The sequence below is a fragment of the Diospyros lotus genome, chromosome 11 (genome assembly GCF_014633365.1).
Source record: "Diospyros lotus cultivar Yz01 chromosome 11, ASM1463336v1, whole genome shotgun sequence".
NCBI classification, from domain to species: Eukaryota; Viridiplantae; Streptophyta; class Magnoliopsida; order Ericales; family Ebenaceae; genus Diospyros; species Diospyros lotus.
Genome location: NC_068348.1, coordinates 2,857,447 through 2,882,277, shown reverse-complemented (window position 1 = coordinate 2,882,277; position 24,831 = coordinate 2,857,447). Strand labels below are relative to the sequence as shown.

Genomic DNA, 24,831 nt, shown 5'->3' with positions numbered 1-24,831 from the left:
TCACAGCTTGTTTGACACATTAGCATTAGATAATTCTGTTTGGGGTGATGCATGGTGTGGTAAAAATCAATAGATTTGCTTTTCAAACTGTTGCAGATAAAGTGTTTTTATGGCATTTGTTCTATTTGTGGCTGAGGTTGTCTAGCGTTCTAGTTAAGGATGGATTTGATGAGGTGGAATATGAAATTTTGTTAAGAGGAAATAAGAATATGAAGTTTTTCCATAAAATGGCAATGGACATGGGAGAAACAATCTTATCGTTGAGAGACTTGGTTTGCAAGGTGAAGTAGTGGTTGGGATGATTTGATATCCAATGGTAGTGTTGGTTACTTTTTTTGGACAATCAACGGTAATGTTGATTACTGCAGGTTGTTCAAATAGAAGGGGTGATTATTAAGGATGCTACTCAAGAAATCAATGCCAGATGGTAATGTGAGAATAGCGGCCAGCATTTATGAGATTGTAAATTTTAATTTACAAAGTGAAGTTTTGTAAGACCATCTTTGTGTATATTACCAACATCTGCAAAATATAAACATAATTGAGATGAGAATGTTAAAGTGAATATGATGCCATACAAGAAAAGACAATATTAGAAATGAGATTATTTGTAATGAGGTTTCAATGGCATTAACTAAATGAAAATTATATGCATGAGATGTGATCAAGATAATTTAGACATGTGAGAGGAAGGCCAATGGATGTACATGCGAGGAGCGTGGATGGAATGGAAGAATTTTGTAGCAAGAGAGGGTGAGAAAGGTCGGAAAAAAACTTGATGGAAAACCCATTGACATGACATGAGATATAACGACCTTATAGAAGATACGACAATAGATAGGGATGGTTGGAGAGCAAGAATTTATGTAGCTGATCCCACCTAGTGGATTAAGGTCTAAGATGATGATCAGTGTTGATTACTGCAATAGACTTTTTATGGAAGAGGAAGGCTTGATGTCTAATTTGTTAGGCCTTCAGTTTAACTCCATCTCAAAGGATCAAAAGATTTGCCTTGAGAGACCTTTTAGTGAGAGGAGGTTCTTGGAGCCATACATAGTTGTAATGAGGATAAGGCTCCTTAGCGTAAGCATGGTTTATGTCTAGGCTTTCTTTTGACTGGCTACCATGGGTTGCTTCTATAAAAATGAGAGATTTGAGAAGAAGTTGGTGTCACGGCTGGTGACTCGGGCTGGCTAGTTAACTTAGAATTATTTAACGACAACAATAATGAAGTGAGGTAGAAAGGAAGGAAGAGAGAAAGAGCAGAGGGAAACAGAAGAATATAGAGAAAGAGAGTAAGGGAGAGATTTTGATTGCTATTGATATTCTCGTTAACGGACCCAAAGGGTCTAGGAAGGATATATAGGCCTCTTAACATGGACGCAGCCATAGAGGATTCCTTCCCCTAAGCGGTTATAACAACCGGTTTGTCCTATTCTAGCCCTTACACGTGGGCCTCCTCTGGAATATTCTCTAATAACAAACTATTACAGCTGGAAATTAAAACAATAGTCATAATAAGCAATAACAAAATTAAAGCAAGCAATTACAACATGCAAAAGAAAGAAAATCAGGGAGTAATATCGCCGTGTGTGACAATTCCCTCCCCCTTAAATCATTTCTTGTCCTCAAGAAATGCTAAGGAGACTGGCAGCCGTGGGAAACTGCTCGAGAAGACTTGGTAGGTACTCCCAAGTGTTGCTTTCCTGTTCTCTGTGTTGCCACTTCACCAGCACTTGGATGAGGGGTACTCCTTGGCGGTAGATAACCCTTTTGTCTAGAATGGCCTCAGGCTTCTTCAAAGTCTCCTTCTCTTTTGGATTGGTGGGCAGTGCTGGATTAACCGGTTTTGCCCCAGCTAATTTCTTCAATAAGGAGACATGGAAGACCGGATGAATGTGGGTCCCCTGGGGAAGTTGTAGTCGGTAGGCCACCTTCCCGACCCGAGCCACTATGGGGTATGGACCAAAATATTTGGGCTCAGTTTGGACACCGGTCCTTGGGTGAGGGCCTTCAGGTGGGGAAACTTCAATTGCAGATACACTTTCTCTCCCACTTCAAATTCCTTCTCACTCCTCTTCTTGTCAGCATATTGCTTCATCCTGTTTTGGGCTGAGGCCAATTCCTGCTTAAGTTGTTGCAAAACCATCCTCCTTTGCTGCATGTATTCTTCCACAGCGACCGCAGTAGCCTGCCCTTCTAAGGCTAGTAGGATGGGAGGTTTGTAACCATAGTTGGCCTTGAAAGGAGACATTTTTAGGGTTGTGTGGTAGTTAGAGTTATACCACCATTGGGCCAATGCTAACCACCGACGCTAGCTCTTGGGTTGTAGAATGCACACACACCTCAAGTAGGTTTCCAAGCTTTGATTGACTCTCTTCGTTTGCCTGTCCGATTGTGGGTGATATGCTGTTGACATATTAAGTTTGGTCCCCATAGACTTCATTAGTCATTGCCAGAACTCACTTGTGAAGATCTTATCACGATCTGAAATGATAGTACTTGGGACTCCATGCAGCGCCACTACCCTGTCCATAAAAGGTCCTTGCCACCTCTTGCGCTGTGAAAGGGTGAGACAGCCCTATGAAATGGGCAAATTTAGTTAGTCTGTCCACTACAACCAACACACTATCTTTCCCTTTAGATTTAGGCTACCCCTTGATAAAGTCCATTGAGATGCTAGTCTAGGCTTGGTTCGGTATAGGCAGGGGTTGAAGAAGACCGGGGTAGGGCACATTTTCATGTTTGCATCTCTTGCATGTGTCACAAGCCTGGATGAACTTCTTAACGTTAGCCTTTAGTTTGGGCCATTGAAACAACTGCTTTACCCTAAGGTAAGTATTTTGAACTCCCGAGTGCCCTCCCAAAGGGGATTCATGCAAGGACTGCATAATCTTCTTCTTGAGGTCCCCTTTATCGCCAATAGCAATCCTGCCATTAAATTTGATCAACCCTTCATGTAAAGTGTAACCTTCAACCTCCTTAATTCCCATTGCCAGTCTTTCCAGTATCTTCTTCACCTGTTCATCTGCTTCATAGCTGTCGACAACTTCTTGGTACCATTCTGGTACTACGGTAGTGATTGCAGCCATGCTTCCTTCTTCTTGGCACCTCGAACGGGCATCGGCAGCTACATTCTCCTTGCCCTTCCTATATTGAATTATGTAATCTAACCCCATCAATTTTGCCATCCCCTTTTTTTGCAGCTGTGTTTGCAATTTTTGCTGCAACAAATACTTTAAACTTTCATGATCTGTCTTGATTATGAACTTCCCATTCTCTAAGTAATGCCGCTATTTTTCCACCGCCATAAGCACCGTCAAGAACTCCTTTTCATAGATGCTTAATCCCAGATGCCTTGGGCTTAATGCTTGGCTTAAAAATGCCAATGGTCTTCCTCCTTGTGACAGCACAACCCCAATGCCCACCCTGCAGGCATCCGTCTCCAACACAAAAGGTTTAGCAAAGTTTGGCAGCCCCAAAACAGGTACTCTACTCATCTCTATCTTCAGCTTCTCGAAGGCTTCTTCAGTCTCTTGGCCCCAACTGAAATTGCCTTTCTTTAGCAGGTTGGTTAAAGGTTTACTCACCACTCCATATCCTCTAACAAACCGGCGATAGTACCTGGTAAGGCCAAGGAACCCCCGCAGAGCCCTGGCTGTTGTGGGCTGTGTCAAGTTAACATGGCTTCTACATTTTTGGGATCAGTCCTAACTCCTTCTTCTGATATCAAATGGCCCAAATACTCGACTTGATCTTGCCCAAAGGAACACTTAGACCTTTTGATGAAGAGCTGGTTAGATCTAAGGACTTCTAGGGTGGTTTTGAGGTGTTGTAGATGTTGGTTCAGGGTTGGGCTATAGACAAGGATATCATCGAAAAATACAAGTATGAATTTCCTTAGATAGGGTTCAAAGATTTGGTTCATTAGGGCTTGAAAAGTGGCCGGTGCATTGGTGAGCCCAAATGGCATCACCAAGAATTCGAAATGTCTATGATGGGTTCTAAAAGCTGTTTTATGGACATCATCAGGGTTCATTCTTATTTGGTGCTATCCCGAACAAAGGTCTAGCTTTGAAATTTTTTTGGCATTGTTCAACTCATCCATTAGGTCTTCTACCAAGAGTATAGGATGCTTGTCTTTGATAGTTAAGGAATTTAATTGGCGGTAATCCACACAAAAGCACCAAGATCCATCTTTTTTTTTTTACAAGGAGAACTGGTGAAGCAAAGGGGCTCTGGTTGGGCCTTATGAAGGATTGTTTTAGCATCTCCTTTACCATTTTCTCGATTTCTGTTTTCTGGACTGGAGAATAACGGTATGATATGATGTTTACGGGTTTAGTATTGGGTTTGAGGTTGATTGAATGGTCCAAGGCTCGGGTTGGGGGTAGAGTATCAGGTTCAGTAAATAAGTCCTTAAACTCTAACAACAATTCATCAATAGGGGTCTAAAGGTGTACCCGGTCAAGTTCACATCGCTGGCTGCTGACAGTCAGGTATAATTCTCCATACAGCTTCTGCTCGGCCCCTTCTTCTGCTGCTGCAATGGAAAACAATTGGGTCAGTTGGCTCCAATTGTTTCTGAACACCCGATGGAGCCTCTACCCAGTTATCATCCTACAAGTCCCAAACTCTCTCCCTCCCGTGAGTCATTCTTCTTCCTGCCTTGTCAAAGGATACCTCCATCCTATTGAAATCAAAGCTTATGGGGCTCACTCCTTTCATCCAATCAACCCCTAGTACCACATCGCAGGCCCCTAATTGCAGCAACCTCAGGTCCACTTCAAACTTCTCACCTTGCATCTCCCAATTAAACCCCTGGCATACTGACTCATTGATCACTCTATTCCCATTAGCCACCGTCACACTTAGGGGTTGAGTTTCCTTGAGGGAACACCTCAATCTTTTTGCAGAACCTTAATCCAGGAAGCTATGTGTGCTTCCACTATCAATTAAGGTCAACAAATTGTCATCCTTCACCTTCGCTTCTACTTTAATTATTTTGTTATTGGTCACCCCTTTCAGCGCATGTAGTGAGATTTCACCCGTGTCTCTTTCCCCGAGCTCATCATTTCCCTTTCATCTTCATCTTCATCTTCTTCTTCTTCTGATTTCTCCTTTGGATCCCCTTCTAGTAACAATAGTTGCCGCCTGCATTGATGCCCGGGATAGTATTTATCCCCGCATCTAAAACATAACCCTGGTTGCCTCCTCGGATCATTGTATTTTCCCCCCAAGCTAGGCCCCCCTGAAATTCTAACACCTTGACCGCCTCTACCCCAATCACAGTTATGTACCTTCTCTCCTTGATGGGACGCGCTTCCAGTGGCAACCTGGTGCTGTTGCCTCTGCTTCCTCATCAAGGCCTCCACCACCATCTCTTGTAGACGTGCACTTTCTGTCGCTTGCTCCACTATTCTAGGCTGAATCATTTTAACCATAGGCCTCAGGTCCTCGTTGAGCCCGCTCAAGAAGCTTGACATAAAATAAGCTTCCAAGAGGTGGGGGTTGTTGTTGATCATTAGTGATCTCAGCTCTTCAAACCTCCTCGGGTAGGCATTCACCTCTCCCACTTGTTTTAATTTATTGAATTCTTCAATAACATCCGACATACTCTTTTCCCCAAACCTCTCGCATAGCCTATCAGTAAACTCCACCTATGTAGGGTTATCCCTGACCCTTATTCACCCCTGGTACCATGCGTATACCAGGTCATCAAAGTAGGTTGAAGCCAGGGCTACCCTTCTTCCCTTAGGTACGTTGTACCAATTGAACATGCTCTCACATTTTCTCACCCACCATCGGGGATTATTCCCGTCAAACATCGAAATCTCCAGCCGAGGTATTGGGAAGCCCGGTTGTTGTGGATGATTCTGTCCTTCTTGTCCACCTTCCATCACATTTCTTATATCACCCTCCAGTTCCATCCCAACTCCCTCATTTCCCGCTACTCTGTCTCGCTTGTTGTTTGGTATTAATGGCTCTGTTCTATCTCTAGGGGGAAACTCGGGGGCCAATCTTACTGCATTTTGGCGAGTGAACATAACCATAAACTGTTGGAGTTGGGCTCCCAGCTCTGCTCTCATTTGCGCATTATCCTCCCGCATTTGAGACAGAGCCCCATTGAGCCTTCTCTCAAGTTCTCCTACCGAATTTTCCATCATGCGATCCAATGCTAAGATCGCCTCGTGATTGCGCTTCTATCCTCGCTCCAACTGCTCTACGCGACACTGGAAGTCTGTCACCGTCAAGCCGAACTGCTGTAGCTGCGACTTGAAGCTCTTCATGCGGGTACGTTCCGCCATGGAAGAATGCTCTATTAACTCCAACCAAGATCGTCGCTTTGATACCAAATTGTCATGGCTGGTGACTCGGGCTGGCTAGTTAACTTAGAATTAATCAACGACAACAGTAATGAAATGAGGTAGAAAGGAAGGAAGAGAGAAAGAGCAGAGGGAAACAGAAGAATATAGAGAAAGAGAGTAAGGGAGAGATTCTGATTGCTATTGATTTTCTCGTTAATGGACCCAAAGGGTCTAGGAAGGATTTATAGGCCTCTTAACATGGACGCAGCCATAGAGGATTCCTTTCCCTAAGCGGTTATAACAACCGGTTTGTCCTATTCTAGCCCTTACACGTGGGCCTCCTCTGGAATATTCTCTAATAGCAAACTATTATAGCTGGAAATTAAAACAATAGTCATAATAAGCAATAACAGAATTAAAGCAAGCAATTACAGCATGCAAAAGAAAGAAAATCAGGGAGTAATATCGTCGTGTGTGACAGTTGGATGCTTCTTTCATCGCCTATTCATAACTAGAGGAAAAAAGGGAGTTCATAATGGGGTGATTTTTCACGTACAAGAATATGGTGAGGCTCTATGTTTTCTTCTTCACATTGATTGTGCTAGAGAGCTATGCGTCCTTTCTTTCTTTGTTTGGTGTCCATCGGGAGAGAAAGATGTATTGTTGAAGGAAGGAATGTTGTAGAAGATTGTGAGGAGGCATGGTTGGTGGCACAAATGTAATTGATATGATACATTTATTGCATTTCAGCATTTGAATTGGAAGAGGTTCCAACTTCAACTCAGAAGTATTATTTTAACGTTTGGTATTTCTTGTTTTCATGTGACTTGTATAGTAATAAGGGATTCATAATTTTCTATGATGTTGTAAAATGTGAATTGGTAGAGTTTTTCTTTTTAATATGTATTTTGGCACAATACCACTTTTATGTGGGACACATGGATGATTGTTGAAATTCCATGTTTTTATTTGGGGAAAATCCTAGTTGACATCCCTGAGGTTTAGTGAAAAGTAGGCAGTACCCCTGTATTCCTTTAAATGGCAGAGACCTCTGTTGACTTTATTAAATCTGTTTCACTTCACCCTTGCTGTCAGATGACAATGGTTAAAATTTAAAAAATGCCCAAGATATCCTCACAACACTCTTTCTGAGTAAACCCCATCTTATTTGATGGTGGCAAAGCCATCTTTTCTCTCTCCTATTTTCTTCGGTAGTTGACAAACCCCACGCACACTTGTGTTGAAGATACAAGCTTTTGATATTTTTGATTTTCAATCTTCAAAATGGGGATTATTGTGTTTGTTTCAAAACTTTGTTGAGAAATTGATGATGTCTTAACCTCTATTTGTTGCTTATTTGAAACAAGAAAAATTTGTCCTCTTCCTTATTTTGGTTCAACTAATGGTTTGTCTTGATGGAATGAGCATGAGGGGTATCTGGTGGCAATTGAGTTTTCTTCTGCAACTTTTCATGGAAAAGATAATAAAAGAAACTACTACTAATCTGTTGATTAAATCCACCTTATTTTTTTTTTTTGATCGAAAGGTAAATATATAGATAAAAAATATACAATGTACACCGGGCATACCCGGGAAACAAGGCAATTGCCAAAACAACTAACAAAACATGGCAAGGGCCTCAAATTGAACTAAAACCTGAGGATACAAGGAAAACATGGCCCTGTATACACTGGTTTTAATCCTATGAATGATACAATTGAAATGGGCTGGGAGCCCTTCAAAAATAAGGCGATTGCGAGCAGTCCAAATGTGGTAAACGGTGCAGCCCAACGCAATGCGCTTGAGCTTGCTATGCCAAGAGGTGCCACGGGCCTCCTTTTTCAGCCACTTGAGGGCACTAGAAAGAGTGGACATTGCACGGGAGAGTCCCACCCAATTCCTTATGTGATTCCATATCCTAAAAGTCGCTGGACAGTGAAAGAAAAGGTGCTGCACAGTTTCCTCCGCTGACCCACAGAATTGGCAACTGCCATCGAGATCCATATATCGAAGCTTGTCCTTGGTAAGGATTCGGTCCTTGGCACAAAGCCACAAGATGAATGAATGCTTGGGGATGATGCTGGAGTTCCAAATAACTGAAGCCCAAGCCCGCTTGCTGCCCCTCGGCCGGAAGAAATTATAAGGATGAGCCAGATTTAGAGATTCGCCGCTGGCCCAATCCGAAAGCAAACTAATGGCAGCTGAGGGAGAACCTTTGGCAGCACACAGAGCATCCCGTAAGGCAAGGATCCTCTTAATGAGGGGCGAGTCATCCCTCTTGGCCCTCAGCTCCCATATAGAACCAGAGGCAAGGTAGCGCTGATGGACCCATTGGACCCACAAGGAGTCCTTCTTGCGATGGATATTCCAGAGCACCTTAATCAGCAACGCAGAGTTCCAACTCTGAAGGTCTTTAAGGCCAAGCCCCCTTTCAGATTTAGGAAGGCATATATCACGCCATGCTACAAGAGTAGCCTTGGAATTCCATAAGAAAATCCGGCACATCCTATAGATTTTCTCTAAAACAGCTGCAGGCATTGGCAGGATAGAAAGCCAGAAGCACTCAACCCCCTGCAAAACTGCTCTGATAAGCTCGCATCTGCCAGCATATGAAAGCGAGGAGGCAGTCCAGGCTTTGATGCAGTCCGGAATTCTGTTTGTAAGAGGCCCATAATGCATGACTTTGAGCTTCACAGCAGCAAGGGGAATGCCCAAGTAACGAAAGGGGAGATCTCCTCTAGAGAAGCTTGGTGGCCGCAAGGATGTCGCTTAAATCGCTGTCATTTATACCCGCTGGAAAAATGCTGGACTTTAGAACATTTGCAGACAGCCCCTGTAACACCCCGTCTTGCCAGGCGTGTCACTATAAGGGTATTCCCGGGATTTTTTTTTTTTTTTTTTTTCTCTTTAAGTTAAACACGCGTGGTATTTCAAGAACAATCTTCACATGCAGAAACAGAACCCCGCGAACCCCAGTCTTGCCCGTTTAACTATCAAGATCAATAATCTTAAACTAAACGAGTCTTAATACAACGCAGCGGATACACTAATACCAAACACCATAGTTCTTACATTTTATTTCTATAGCAAAATACGTAATACAGGTCAAATGATAAAATTGCTATATATAACTGTTCATTTACAATTTGAAATGCATATTAAATCCTTCAAATGTTACAGCGACTTAACAAACTAAGCACCATTGGCCCTCAACCGGCCACATCCTTGCCCTCGCAGCAGTTCCTGGCTGGAACATTAAACGTTCTAGGGGTATAGCCCAAGTTAGATGATAAACATCTAAGTGACGGCATAAAACAGTTCATACAATGCATGAGAGACACACGAGCATGGCATACTCAGACAAACGTAAATATGCAAGACATGTCTAACTCGAGATATCACCTTGACATACTTAATCCCTCGAATGCCCCACTGTGGCACACGTTCACCTGGTCCAACGTTAATCTCTCGAGTGCACCGTCGTGACACTCGTTCACCTGGTTTAACATTATTCCCTCGAGTGCCCCAGTGTGACACCCGTTCACCTGGATTAACATTGTCCCAATCTCAAGTAGACCCCATCCCGCCCCATACGGACCCAACGATACAATTAAACTTGACCCCAAATGATATGAAAATTTACACGCCATGCACCAACATTTTAAAATAAAACAGTTAATGCAATGTAGCGAATATCGACACAATGATCATAAGCAAAGCCTTGTAAAATAATTTATGTCTAGGAGGGTATAACCGCTCACTAGAACTCACCACAAGCACCTAAAAACACTTCCAAAACAAGGAAAAGTTGGAATCAAACCACTCACCTAGAATGTATTCAGATCGCCTCAATCCTCGCGCAACGCCTCGGTTTGCGTGCCAAATCCCAAATGCTTGAACTTATACTCAACCTCGAGCCACAATACTTCCTAAACACCATATTTAATTAAGGAAGCATTAAAATCCATTTTCCTCAATTTTCCTTAATTTTTCCTATTTTCTCCCAATTTTCTCCTTGATAATTCCAAAATAATTATTTCCTCAAACATTTTCCAAAATGTTTCAACATGATAAATCCTCAAATAAATTAACAAAAATACTGGAAGAGGAAATACCCAAAATGCCCACTTCACGCGCCCTCACGCGCCTGGCGCGTGGGTGCGTGTGGAGACTGGCGCGTGACTGCACGCACCACCTTCTTCCTCGTTGAACCAGTCTCCGGCGGTTGCTCCGATGGCCGAAATAAGGGCACCCCCTTGAAGCCCTTTGCAAGTCGATCCCAACGGCACCAATTTCAGGCCGAAAGGCCACCGGAAAATGCCCCTAACGGGCAGTTGCAGGCGGCGGAAGGCGGTCCGCCACCCATTCTCGGCCAAGCTTCGTTTGGCCTTTAAATTGATCCAAAATGCTTCAAAACACTCCCATTTTCTTCTCCTTGACACAAGGATCAGAAACCCCTTAACCACTCTCCCAAAATCATTCGAAAACAAGGTCGATTTCACGCCCCAAAATCCGAAACCCTCGGCCCCTTTTATACCCAAAAACTGGTCGAAATCCGGCCAATCACCGGCCATAACTTGGTCACCAAGCATCCTCGCGCCGGCTACCACCTCCCCCAGGTCGCCCTTGGCCATCCCTTCGCCGAGATCGGCCTCCACGTGCAAAGATTTGCGGCGACCGAAATCTGGTTGCTGTGTTCACACTATGCAAGTTTGATAATTTGCACTTTCACCCCCTTGACTTTCCAAATGACATTTCTGCCCCCTTCCAAAGCACCCCTAATAAATCCAATTATATCACCATGTCCCGCAAGTTTAGTACATCTCATTAGGCCCTCGAAACTCCTGAAAAATTACCGTTTTGACCTCCCTCGGGCAAAATTAGAAAACTGCACTTAGGCCCAGCTGGTCAAATTGACCTTAAATCCTTTTGATTCAACCTAAAATCGCTTAAGGGTTGTTCTACACATTAAATACTAGTCCTTGACGTGCTCCGTTGATCTTCTGGACGTTTCCTACGTCGATTCGGTTTTCTTAGCCCGGTCGACAGCTGTACCGAAAACTGTTCCCGATCCCACTTCTTTCATCACTAAAAATCATAATTCGAATCACTTGTCGATACTGTACAATTTTATTTAGCTATCAAAGGTCCGGGTTACTCCCTCCGACTGATTTGATCGTCTAAAACTGCGTTAATGTGCCATATAGCCTTATTCTTTTGCTAATTCCAGTTATACCCTTCCTTAAAAATCATTTATACTCTTAATAACTTCCCGGGTATTACAGCCCCGAACAAGCTTCGAAATTTCGGAGACATCCCATGAGAATTCTGACGGAGGTAACATCTCCTCTAGCAAATAACATCAAATCATCAGCAAAAGCAAGGTGAGAGATGCCCAGCTTGCTACATTTCGGGTGGAAATTAAAGTAAGAATTCGTTGTGGCCTTCTTGAGGGATCTTGACAAATACTCGATGCAAAGAACGAATAGAAAAGGAGACAAGGGGTCTCCCTGCCTAAGGCCTTGCTGGCCTTTAAAAAAACCGTGCATAGCACCATTAACCATAATGGAATAAGAGGCCGAACATACGCACTCCATGATCCATTTGGAGAAAACAGAGGGGAAACCAAGGCCACTCAGAATCTGCTGAAGGAAGCCCCAGTTAACAGAATCAAAGGCTTTCCGGAGATCGACCTTTATGAGGCAACGAGGAGAAGTCCTCTTGCGGCAATAATTTCGAAGAAGCTCTTGGGCTAAATGAACATTCTCCATTAGGTTCCTGCCCTTAACAAAGGCTGACTGTGAACTGTCAATAATGGAGTCCAAGACCAAAGCAAGTCTTGAAGCTAAGATTTTGGAAATGACCTTGTATGTTACAGAGCAGCAAGCTATGGGCCTGAAATCTCCAACTGAACTGGCATGCCTTGACTTGGGAACAAGAACAATGGCAGAGTGATTGATCTGTTTAAGCAGAGACCCTGAGGAGAAGAATTCGTGAATGGCCTCAGTAAATTGCTCACCCACAATGGGCCAAGCTTGCTTGAAAAAATGGGAGGAAAACCCATCAGGGCCAGGGGCCTTATCATCCCCAATGCTAAAAAGGGCAGCCTTGATCTCCTCATTGGAAACACCTTGGGAAAGAGCTGCAGCTTGTTCTGATGAAATAGAGGGCCCAGAATGCAAGATCAGGGGGTCAATGGCCTCACAAAGCTTGGAAGAGCCCAACAAGCCTTCATAGAATCGAATAAACTCGCTGGCAACCTCATCTGAGGAGGAAGTAACGGACCCATCCGCCCTTAAGGCTGCAATGAAATTACGCTTAGAATTGCGCTTAACAATAGCATGGAAGAATTTTGTGCACCTGTCATTGAGCTTAAGATAGCTTCATTTTGCTTGTTGCTGGAAAAAAGATATTTAAGGCACGCTTCCGCATCATGGAAATTTGAGCTAGAAGGCTCTGGTCATGAGGATGGGCATTGTGCAAAAGCTGGGCTTCCTCAAGATCTTTATCTGCAACAGCCACTCTGGAAGAGATGTGATTGAAGTGCTTCGAATTCAAGCACCTAAGAGGCCCCTTGAGAAGCTTAAGCTTCATACATAAACTGAATTGCTTAGTACCCGATACATGTTGATGAAAAATAGAACTGACGATGCTGAGGAAATCACTATGATCCGCCCACATATTAAAGAACCTAAAGGGCTTCCTTTGGGGCCTTTGCTGCTGGAGAAGAGACACTACATATGGGGAATGATCTGATAGACATCCCGCTGGCAGAAAGTTGGCATGACCCATAAGGTTGCTAGCAGCCCAATCGCGATTTATCATCACACGGTTTAACTTGGAACAAACAGAGTTGTTCGTCCAAGTAAAGAAACATCCGATGGAAGGTAGGTCCGAGAGCCCCGTAGATAAGCAGCAATCCGACAGCCCAACAGTTTGATAAGGGGTGACATCTGCCCCGTTGATCTTCTCGTTGGCCCGGAGAACGCAATTAAAGTCCCCCATAACAATCCATGGCCCCAAATGATTAGACCCGAAGTCCCTAAGATCCTGCCATAAAGAACGCCTGCCCAACACAAAGTTTAATGCATACACAAAACTTGCATGAAAAGAGCTACCAGAAATCTTACACCGAATGTGGTAGTGAATAACTTGGGGGGAGATCCCCAATGGCTCCAAGCTGAGCTTAGATGGGTCCCAAAGAACCAAGATGCGCCCAGCAGAGTGCACTTGAAAATTATTTATCTCATCCCAGCCAGGGAATTTCCAGCTCATAATCTTGAGCAGCTTAGACGGATTTAGCTTGCATTCCAAAATGGACATAATATTTACTTGATGTTGGTCCATGAGGCGCTTAACCCCATTTTGTTTCAGAGGCATGTTGAGGCCCCTGATGTTCCAGCAAGAGATAATCATGATTGTGAACGAAGGGCAGGGCCCTTCCTCCTTGAGACATGGGATTTAACGGACTTCTCTGCCAAGCGGCTATCAGAAACATTCGGGGCTTTAGATGCCTTATCTGATTCCATTGGAATCTTGATTGCCTTAGCTCCTGGACGGGCTTGGGTAGGATTTGAAGCCTTCGGAGGCCTGGGATCTGGCTGACTTTGGGGCGTAACAGAAGCTTCCATCTCCTTTGAAGAGGATTCTTCTTCCATCTTCTGCTTGGCGGCTTTCGATCTGGCAGATTTCCTCGTTCTTTTAGAGACCACCACCTCATATTCTCCTTCATCCTCAGTATTTGCCACCTCAGGCTGTCCCTTAATCGGAGTATGGTCTTCGGCATTAACAGGAACCGGAACCTGTTCTTGCTCCTTCAATGGAGGATCCTCTTGTTGAGAGCAGGCAGGATCAGGGGGCTCCTTGCCCACCTCAGGAACTTCTTTAGTGGCTGGAGCTGGATTAGGGGCATCCTTGCCCACCTCGGGAACTTCTTTAGTGGCTGGAACTGGATCAGGGGCCTCCTTGCCCACCTCAGGATTAGTGGCTGGAACTGGCTCTTCCGATGGCGTCGGCTTTGGCTGATTGGTCTTGCAAACTTCATGACTGTGACCAAAAACCATACAATACTTACAGTACTGTGGCTCGTATTCATAAACAACATACTGGTGACGAAGCTTCCCGCATGGCATCATTAAAACGACCTCACGGACCAGGTCCTTGGAAACGTCAACTTCCACGAGAGCTCGAGCAAATGAGAGTCTCTCTTTTGTTGCAGTATTTCTGTCGCTCGTAATAGGCACCCCCAATCTTGATGCAATCCTCCCTAGCAGGTTTGGGTTCCAAAACTCGATGGGAAGGCCTGGAAATCTGACCCAAAGAGGCAAGTGCAGATCCATTGTCTCATCAAATTTGAAGCATTCGGGCATGACCTTTAGAAACAGAGGACGCCCATACGCATAATATGGCCCTCCCCGAAGCACCTGATCCCTTGACTGAGCATCCTCAAATTTAAAAATGAGCCATCTGCTAGAGTGAGGGAAATACTGGTATGGGATCTCCCATGAGTTGCAGAGTTTAAGTAGGGCTTGCTTGCCTGGGAATTTCCCAGCAAAATAACCCACAAGGCAGTAGCCCAGGGCCCTCTCGACGTTATCCAGCTCTAGTGGATCAACTATTAGCATCTCCCCAGCGTTCTCAAATTTTGGCAAAGCAAAATCGTGAACCTGTTGCTTCTTGGCATTCTTAAATAGACCCGCCCATGGAGCAGATCCTTTAGGGTCAGAGGGAACAGAAGGACAAACCTTATTGGTCCCCTCCACAAGGTTGACCGAAACAGTGTCTTGGTCACCCAAGGTGCAAGACTTGGTGGACGATTCCAGATCGCTTCCATCTGACTTCAATAAATTACTTGATGACCCAACGTCGGCATTTACTCCAGTTTCAACAAGTGGTTCTGTCAAACTAGAGGGTGGAACCTCCTTACTGGCCATGGAGGATGACCGAAAGTAAAAGCCACCTAAACGCCCAGAAAGCCCCACTGATCTGACATGGCTTGAGGCCCCAGCACCGAAATCACCAAGAGAACAAAGAAAATGGTGGTCGGGGACCACCACTGAGGGGAGACACAGTCAGCAACCCAGGATCGGAGGCCCAGATTGACGCTGAAAATTCAAAATAAGTCGGGCGGGAATTTCGGAAATTTGAAAAGTTTTGAACCTGCTTCGTGGAAGCTCGTCTCTGACCCAGATGGGATTAAACAAATCAACAGAAAAGTCCAACACTGAACAGGCGAGACTCTGGGAAGAGAATCGCTGAACGGAACATGCAATCACGAGCAAGACAATCAAACAGTGAGGCAGCCGTGAGAAGGAATCGAAAATCGCAAGAAAATCGCCCCCCCCTCCCCAGCGAGACACTCTCTCTCTAACCCCAATCCACCTTATTTTTGTTTCCTAGTTGGATGGTGAAGATGGGTCTTCTCTACATTTCCTTTTGCAGAAGTAGAAACTTGTTTTTAATCTTGACTTTTCTATTTCTGCCATTGATGTTCTTTGAGCTTCTGTAAAGTTACATCTACCTTGAATGCCTATGTTTTTTTTGAGCTTCTTAAGGTATTTTTTGAGCCTCTTAAGGTTACGCTTACCCCATTGCTGGGGTTCCTGCATCGGTGGTCAGTCACCATCTCTTTGGCAATGGCAGCTGGTCACTGTCTGTGCTGTTCGTGTGTGTGTTTTTTTTTGTTTAAATTTTAGAAATATTTTTATATATGTGCTAGTTTATATTTATATGTTTATTTAGATTTTTAGAAAATATCTTATGTTAATATGTTTTTAGTTTATATTTATACATTTATGTATATATTTGCTTTGATGTTAATATTTGAGAAAATATCTTGATAGTTAGATAGTAGAAAATATTTTTATATTCTAGAAAATGTATATTTTAGTTTATAGTTATATTGTAATTAAAATATATATTTTCTATATATTTTGTGTGTGTGTGTGTGAGAGAGAGAGAGAGAGAGAGAGAGAGAGAGAGATTTAAAATAGGGTAAAATGATCAATTCACTCAATTTTTCATGGCAGGGGAGGTTCCTGTCATTTCTCAACTCAAAAACACAGGGATACTGCTTGTATTTTCACTAAATCTTAGGGGTGCAGCTCTCATTTACTCTGTTTTTGCTAAGTAAACATTGTAATTTACTCTTTTATTACAATGAAAAGTAGTTCTTTCTATTCTGCAATGAGCAATATATAGTATGTCAGAGTGCCACTTTATGTTGTTACTTTTAATGAAGATACTTCTAATTCAATATTTTTGTATATTGGGACAACCTAGGTCTGTTCTATTTTTTAAAATTTTAATACTGCTCATCTTATTATTTGTTTTGTTCCTTTGGATGCATTGTGTATAATTAGAAAACTATTTGAACTAACAGGCCTCAGTTTTTACAGTTGCTTGGGTCGTTTGACTCTGAAAGGGCACGTGCCACTGCCATGTCAGATCTGCGCCATAGGATTCTTCCACCAAATTTTCTGTCAGAGAATCCTAAGGAAGCTGGATTCTGTCTTTGGTTACTTCATCCTGAACCATTATCACGGCCAACAGCAAGGTAATATTCTTTTAGATTAGTACCTTGTTCCTACTGAATGCTATATTGTTGAGTCTATCTTCTTGATGAAAGCTATATCTGGAAATCAATGTTTATCCCCTTCTTGTACAAGGGACAATTCTTTTTTATTCTTTTCGCGGATGTTACTGTTTTGCTATACAAAAGTAGCCAAAAACACCATGTCATGTTTTTTGGAACGGCTGCTTCATTGGTTAGTTGACCTTTCTCTTGTTATCAAATGCATGTGGGCCATTCCTGATAATTGAGCAGCAAATAAAACATAATCAGCAATATAAAACAGAAAGTAAGCAGCAAGCCAATACTATCTTAATGTTACATTCTCTTCGACATGGTGCCCATGTATAGCACATTTGGGGACCATACAAAAAACAAAGTCCTCAAGCATCATTAGCCAAGGGATCTATACCCCCGGCCAAAAAAAAAAAAAAAAGTATCATTAAGGACTCAACAAAATCTGAAATTGACCTAGAATGGATCAATACCACCCGAGATACATATATGCATTAGAAACAAGTACTCTTAGGCTTAAACGAAAGAGATTTCACCCCTTGAATTGATCTAGAATTCCTCTTGCCCCTAGCCAAAACTCAAAAAGACTTGAGGGAAAATTAGCTCCAGAACTCTTTTTTCTTTTTTCCCTCCTGTTGGCCATCCTTGCCCGCACTATGAAATGATAATAGTCAAGAACTGGTTCTTCTTACTAAATATCCAGTTAACATTAAAGAGACCTTCAGGGCTGACGGCCATGAGTTTCCATAAAAATCAGCTGGATTGACTCCATGTCTTGCACGCACAACACCAAGTGGCTATCACCTTTCACCTAAACATGGGCGAGATCTCTTTCTTCTCTGCTAAATTTATTTGATATCATGTATTTGTTATTATAGCACTTTATTTCAGATGATGGGTTCACAATGCCAAACTTAAATTTTTTGGATAGATCCATATCTCCTTAGATCAAGGCACTCACGTATGCTACATGTAACCATCTATATATAGTGAAGATGACATGTCTTCCTAATTAGATTGTTAACACTGAGAACCTTGTTCATGTGATGCTGTCTAAAGAAAGATAGCAACCTTACACATTGTCTAGCACACAGCATACGTCCTCAAGGATATGAAGTTTTGGAACCACACAGGAGGAACTTATAGAAAGGTTGAACTAGGAGAATGCAGAGTTGGATTTTTGCTATCTGGACCATTCATTTCCAGCCTAAGGAGGCAGCCTTTAGAGCGTTGATAAACTGGCCAATATCTCTCATCTCTTAATCACCTGTAGGATCTGATTGCTGTCTCTTCTCAAAATCTCACTTTCTACACAAACTGAGGCCAAGAAGGAAGCTTTTGTTTCACCATGCATAGATCACTCCGAAAGTGAACAGTCTCCATCACGAACGTATGCATGAATATAATAATGAAAACTTCTCATTTGTTTCTGATCCCCTTCAAATACCCTCCATGTTAGAGTATATCGCAGCACTCCCTCAGATTCTCTCAACTCAAATAGTTCACCCTAGGCACTCCCACACCCGAGAACACAATTAATATTTGGAACATACAAGAGAATAATAGAAACAACAAGAACACACAAGTATTTATCCTGGTTCGGTCTCAAAATGAGACCTACGTCCAGACTGCTAGAGCACCTCCAATCCACTATCTTGATAACCCTTTAGGATGATTACAACGAGAGCCTTAATTCTACCCAGCCCATATACCCTGAAAGCTTAGCAGAATTCCGAGATTACAAAGCTATACCCAACCTTTCTCTACTTCTCTCACTCAATCCCAAACAAAAGATAGAAACCGAAAACTAACCCTTCTCGGAATGAGGCGCACACTAATAATCCCTCTACCCCTATCCCACGATCCCTATTTATAAGCCATAGGGCTGTGATTTACAAGGAAATAACCAACTGACCAACTGACCGGAAATAACCAACTTAACCGGTCAGTCATCCTTCTAGAAGAATTATGACAGAAAAATACAAATGCTGTAATACAATGTTCCTGATTACATATCTATCCTAATCTAATACAAATGACACAACACTCCACATTGGGAAAAGATGCAATAAAGTAGACCAACTGGGCAAATTACATTCATATTTAGCTGAAATCCCTTTCTTAGTTTGTACCTCTCACATGCAAATCATCAGAGCTACTTTCCAAAGAGAGCTTGATTGAACAGATGGAGCTTCTGAATACCCAGATATTCATCCAACCAACCATTGACATTTGTGCTTATCATTAGTGTCTCCCTGCAGAACATCTCTTTCCATCTTCTCCAATTTCAGATTGGATTATTGATTCACATGATTGGGCAGTGACCTTACCTTGTCCTTGCCAAGTTGGTATCATCTTAATCTGTCTTACATAAGAGTATTTCTTAAGTTGCACCGGCCCTATTGCATAATAAAGTATGTTGGTACTGTCATGTACAATGGAGTGAATCCTCTTTCTTACTCCCAAATAAGTTGAGCTGTTATTTTGTTGGATTGATAGGATGTTGATCCTTCATATTGAGATTTTATGCCTTCATATTCACACTGATAAAAATTATTCCACTTCGACTAAGCAAATTTTTCCCATTCGTTTTGTGAGACCTGTTAATATTGCTCAAGTGAAGGGCCAAATGTGCTCACTTCTCAGGAATGATAGATATTCAAACATCACCACCTGACCAATTATGAGTGAATAACCAATGTTTCTAATTCACATTCAACATAGTTACAAAAGAAAAGGCAAAAGTGTGCTTAATGTTAGACTCTTACATGTACAACTTGTGAACAAATGATATTACAATCCAAATTACGTGGTGCTTTGTGTTTATGACCTTCATTATATGACAGGGAAGTTCTGCAGTCTGATGTTATGAGTGGAATTCAAGAATCAGTTGGAGATGAGCTGTCATCATCTATTAACCAAGATGATACTGAATCAGAATTATTACTACATTTCCTAGTCTCATTGAAAGATCAAAGGCAGAATGATGCCTTGAAGCTAGTTGAAGATATTAAATTCCTGGAAACAGATATTGTAGAGGTAGAAAGACGACAAACAAGAAAACCATTAGTTCTTTCTTGCTCGAGGGATTCTCTTGATGCTAGGGGAAATAGGTTTCTTCACAGCGGATCCTCTGCATTTGAGGTGCACCGTAAGTTAACCCCTAGAACAAATAATGAATTGATGTTGAAAAATATTGATCATCTGGAAAGGGCATACTTTGCCATGAGATCCAGTGTTGAACTTTCTGAGAGCAATGTGGCCACACGCCCAGATAAAGAATTACTGAAAGAAAGAGATAATGTGTATCGGGCACAGAATGATAAAGATGAAAACATGCCATCAGATGATCTTGGTGCTTTCTTTAGTGGTTTGTGCAAGTATGCTCGTTATAGTAAGTTTGAAGTGCGTGGAACATTAAGGAATGGAGATTTTCAAAATTCTGCAAATGTAATCTGCTCTTTGAGTTTTGATCGAGATCAGGAGTATTTTGCTGCTGCTGGGGTATCAAGGAGAATAAAGATTTTTGAGTTTCAGGCACTCCTTAATGAAGCCGTTGATATCCATTATCCAGCAGCTGAAATGTCTAACAAATCAAAGCTCAGCTGCATTTGCTGGAATAGCTATATCAGGAATTATTTGGCTTCAACTGACTATGATGGCATAGTCAAGGTATGTATCTCGATCATTTAAATATTTTGTTAATCATAATAAACCCGAATTCAGAACAGCCAGTGTACAAACTTCAGTTTGTGCAGTTCAGCCTCTATGCTCATGGTTGCAAGATTTTCTGATAGGGTGTCTGGTATGTTGGGTTGATGGATTATATTACCTGTGGTGGATAACACCTACCATGTTGGGTTTTAAATCAAATAGTTGGAGTGGGATTGGTAATTTACACTATACCCCTCTGAGTCTTGTACAAGACGATGTATAAGTTTGTTATTGGCTTAGTATGTATTGATGTGGGTGTATGTCAGTGTATTGATTTGATTTGATGGCTATATTTATTGTATTTGTAGGTAATTTACATAATATGATGTAATTTATTTTTATTTTTGTTTAAAATGGAATTATTTCAATGTAACAATACTATCAAATACAGGGACACAAACCCACATCAAACAACATAAAACTCATATTTGTTATTTAAGCATATTCAAGAAAAGTACAAAACTTTTAATAATACTCCTTTTTATTTGTTAATTATTGCTAATCAATATCATGTTGTGGTTTGTGAGTTCATGTTTTTAAGTTATAGTCCCTTATTGAATGTGATAGAGAAATTTCTATATTTTTACTAATACGAGTTTTAAGTTTAAAAAGTTAATTGTGTCTAAAAAATACAATTTATCAATGTAGAGAGAGATAATGTGATTATGTCGTAGAGCATCATTGATGCATGGAACCAAAATTTTTTAATTGATATGTTATAAGTCTGGTTAATTAAAAAATTGAAGCATCTAAAAAAATCATAAACACTCTGGTTCCGCGATTTGAGTTGTGAAAATAGCTTCCTTGCAAAAAAGCAATGGGAAGGCTATGTATCATGGCCCTCACAAAACGGGGAGCCTCGTGCACTGGGGATGCCCTAGTTTTAGGTTGATATGAGCTTGGTATAGGTAGGCACATGAGCAATGGGAAGACTACATATCATGGCCCTTATAAAATGGGGCGCCTTGTGCACTAGGGACTCCCCATTTGTGGACTGATATGAGCTTGGTATAGATAGGCACATGTCATAACCATAGGGTTTCAGCAGAGAATTAGGGCCAATTTTAAGAAGAATTTGGGCAGAATTTGAGGACAAGAGGGGAAAACAGAAAGAGGCAGAAGAAACAGGGAGATCGAGAGGGAGAATAAGAGAGAATTAGAAGGGAGAAAGAGAGGAAGAGAGAGTTCGGAGAGAGGAAAACAGATGTTTTAATTGATATTTCTGGATAATCCCCACTACAGCAGCCTAGTAGATTTATATAGCTACTATAACAACTTAACAGAAAATACAAGATAACTACCCTAACAACTCTAACATAATTAACTCCTACTCCTAAGAGATAATCTTCTCTACTCAACCCTACTGTAAGCTCTTATACATCCTAGGGTTCTGACATCACATAAGCTGATACATAACATACTCTTTTTGTACTCTTTACATCTGGTTCAGTACCTGGCTGATATGATATGACCGTAATCAGGGCCGGCTTAAGGCATAGGCTAGTGAGGCCTATGCCTAGGGCCCCCTAAAACGGGGGGCCAATAATTTTTTTTATTAAGTTTAACAGTAAAAATATTTAAATATTTTTACATTAAAAATATTTTTTACCCAAAAAGGGCCCTAATAGATTTCTAATGATAAATATTTTAGTATTAAAAAGGGGCCCCAATAAAATTTTCATATTTTTATATTATTTTTTAAAGAAACTCCAAATTTTAAATGGCCTAGGGCCCCTAACTCCCATGGGCCAGCCCTGACCGTAATAATTATGATATTTAATTGTGTGTCTCAAACAATTTTAATTAATTACTCTTTCATATCCATTCCTCTTGTGACATGTCTTCATGTAGGGTACAACATTTGTCTAGGATTCATAATGTTTGATTCAACCAGATTTAAACTGCTTGTTGCCCATCTAACGCAACTCTCCTCCCTTATCCAGGCTTGGAACTGTGGTCATTAGGACTTACAAATCAGGAACACACAAGAAGAATACTCCTATCAAATCCTTACACACTCACGGAATCAGAAAGACAATAAGAACAATCGGTTATAACAGAAGAATATGCAAGAACAATAAATGAAAAAGATCAAACCACACAAAGAGATCAAGATTATCCTAGTTCAAAATGCCCTTAAGAAAACCTACATCCAGCAGTCCAACACCCACAGAGCAGTCTTTAATTCAGTAGGAAATTGATCAGTACATCAAGCCCTCTCCTTCATCTATATCCCCGAGTACAAAACCCTTGTTATCTCAAGAATACATAAGGATTAAATTCTTATCACTTAGCCTCTCTTTTCTCAAGAATGACACAACACTCGATCACAAATGAAAACTGAGTATTCACCAATTAACCTTGATCCTATCGACTGTCCCTTGCCCTCTTATTTATAGAAAGGGCAAACACTCCAATGAAACTAACCAACATTGGAGATATTACAATTAAACCCCCAAAACTAAGAAAAATTACACTTTGAAATTGAAACCTAACTGTTCTAAATCTTCCAGCTGATAGATCACCAAGACTTCACTGATGTCCTATCGCTCAAACTCGAGAGAAACTCAACAATTCTCCATCATTTGCCTTGAGTTCTTCACTCGATAGACTGAATCTGCTCTCATCTGGAATGTAAGACAAAAAAAAAAAAACTGATCATATGAAACACAAAACACATTAAGAATAGATAAATAATGCTGTAATTTGGACATAGGGACAGCTTTGGTAAATATGTCAGCTGCATTTTCTTCTCTTACAACTTTTATTAGGCTTATCTCCTCCTTCTCAAAGATTTCTCTAATGAAATGATACCTAACATCTATGTGTTTGGTTCTTTCATGGAGTGATGGATTTTTAGCCAAATGGATAGCACTTTGGCTATCACACATTAGCCTAACCTCGACATCTATTCCTAGTAGCTCACTAATGATTCCCTTAAGCCAAAGGCCTTCCTTTATTGCTTCAGTAACAACAATATATTCTGCCCTGGTTATGGACAATGCCACCACCGATTGCAGGTTTGTTTTCCAGCTAATAGAAGATCCCCAAAGTTGAAATACATAACCTGTTGAGGACCTACTCTTATCAATGTTTGCAGCAAAATCTGCATATGTGAACCCTAAGATACAAGGTTTTTCTTCTAGCTTGCCTCCACCATAGACCAAAGCCATACCTAAAGTCCCTTTAACATACCTAAAGGTCCATTTTATAGCATTCCAATGGGCCTTACATGGATTGGCCATAAACCTACTAGATACACTCATAGAATGGGCCAAATCTGGTCTTGTATAGACCATGCTATATACATTAGGCTCCCAACCGCATTAGAGTAAGAAATCTTACTCATTTCCTTAATGCCTTCTTCATCCTTGGGAGACTACTCATGTGATAATTTGAAGTGTTGGGCAAAGGGAACCGATACATCCTTTGCATCACTCATGTTAAATCTCTTAATCAACTTGCTAAGATAGGATTTTTGAGACAAAATTAGCTGCCTATGCTGCCTATCCCTTTTAATCTCTATGCCCAATATCTTCCTAGCTTCTCTTAGTTCTTTCATCTCAAACACTGATTTCAAACTCAGCTTTAAATTTCTGATTTTCACAGTTGATTGACTAGCAATCAACATATCATCTACATATAGGAGAAGATATATAGATGCACCACTTGGCATATGCTTAAGGTAAACACAACTATCATATGAACTCCTCTTAAACCCTTGAGACAACATAAATGAGTCAAATTTCTTATACCATTGCCTAGGGGATTTGATGCGGTCACCAATCAAGACCCGGCCCAAAGCCGACCTGATCACGCCGGAACAATATTTTATACTTCTTAAGTTTTAGAATTCTACTTGATTTAGGATTCTACTTCATGTTTCTACTTAATTTAGGATTCGACTTCATGATTCTGCTTGATTTAGGATTCTACTTCATGATTCTACTTGATTTAGGATTCTACTTCATGTTTTTACTTGATTTAGGATTCTACTTCATGTTTTTACTTGATTTAGGATTCTACTTCATGTTTGATTAGAGTTTTATTTTTATTAGGATTCCAGTTAACTTTTATTTATAATTTATTTCTATTAGGATTCTAGTTGGATTTTGTTTACAAATATTAGATGGATTTGGATTAGCCAAATACTATAAATATGCCTAGGATTTAGAGTTTGTAATCAAGTTTTTCTCAATTAAATTTCAGCAACCTATTTGAGTT

The 24,831-nt window shown here is 41.3% G+C and overlaps 1 protein-coding gene across 6 annotated transcripts in view; it reads left to right on the top strand.

The window, feature by feature from the left end:
* Positions 1–24,831, top strand: part of LOC127812429 (protein SPA1-RELATED 2) — a 38,337-nt gene that overhangs the window by 4,695 nt on the left and 8,811 nt on the right. For all 6 annotated transcript variants that reach the window (XM_052352801.1, XM_052352805.1, XM_052352800.1 and 3 more), the window contains 2 exons: positions 16,706–16,863; positions 19,740–20,565. In XM_052352801.1, coding sequence (XP_052208761.1) covers positions 16,706–16,863; positions 19,740–20,565 — 984 coding nt within the window. The remainder of the gene's footprint in view (positions 1–16,705; positions 16,864–19,739; positions 20,566–24,831) is intronic.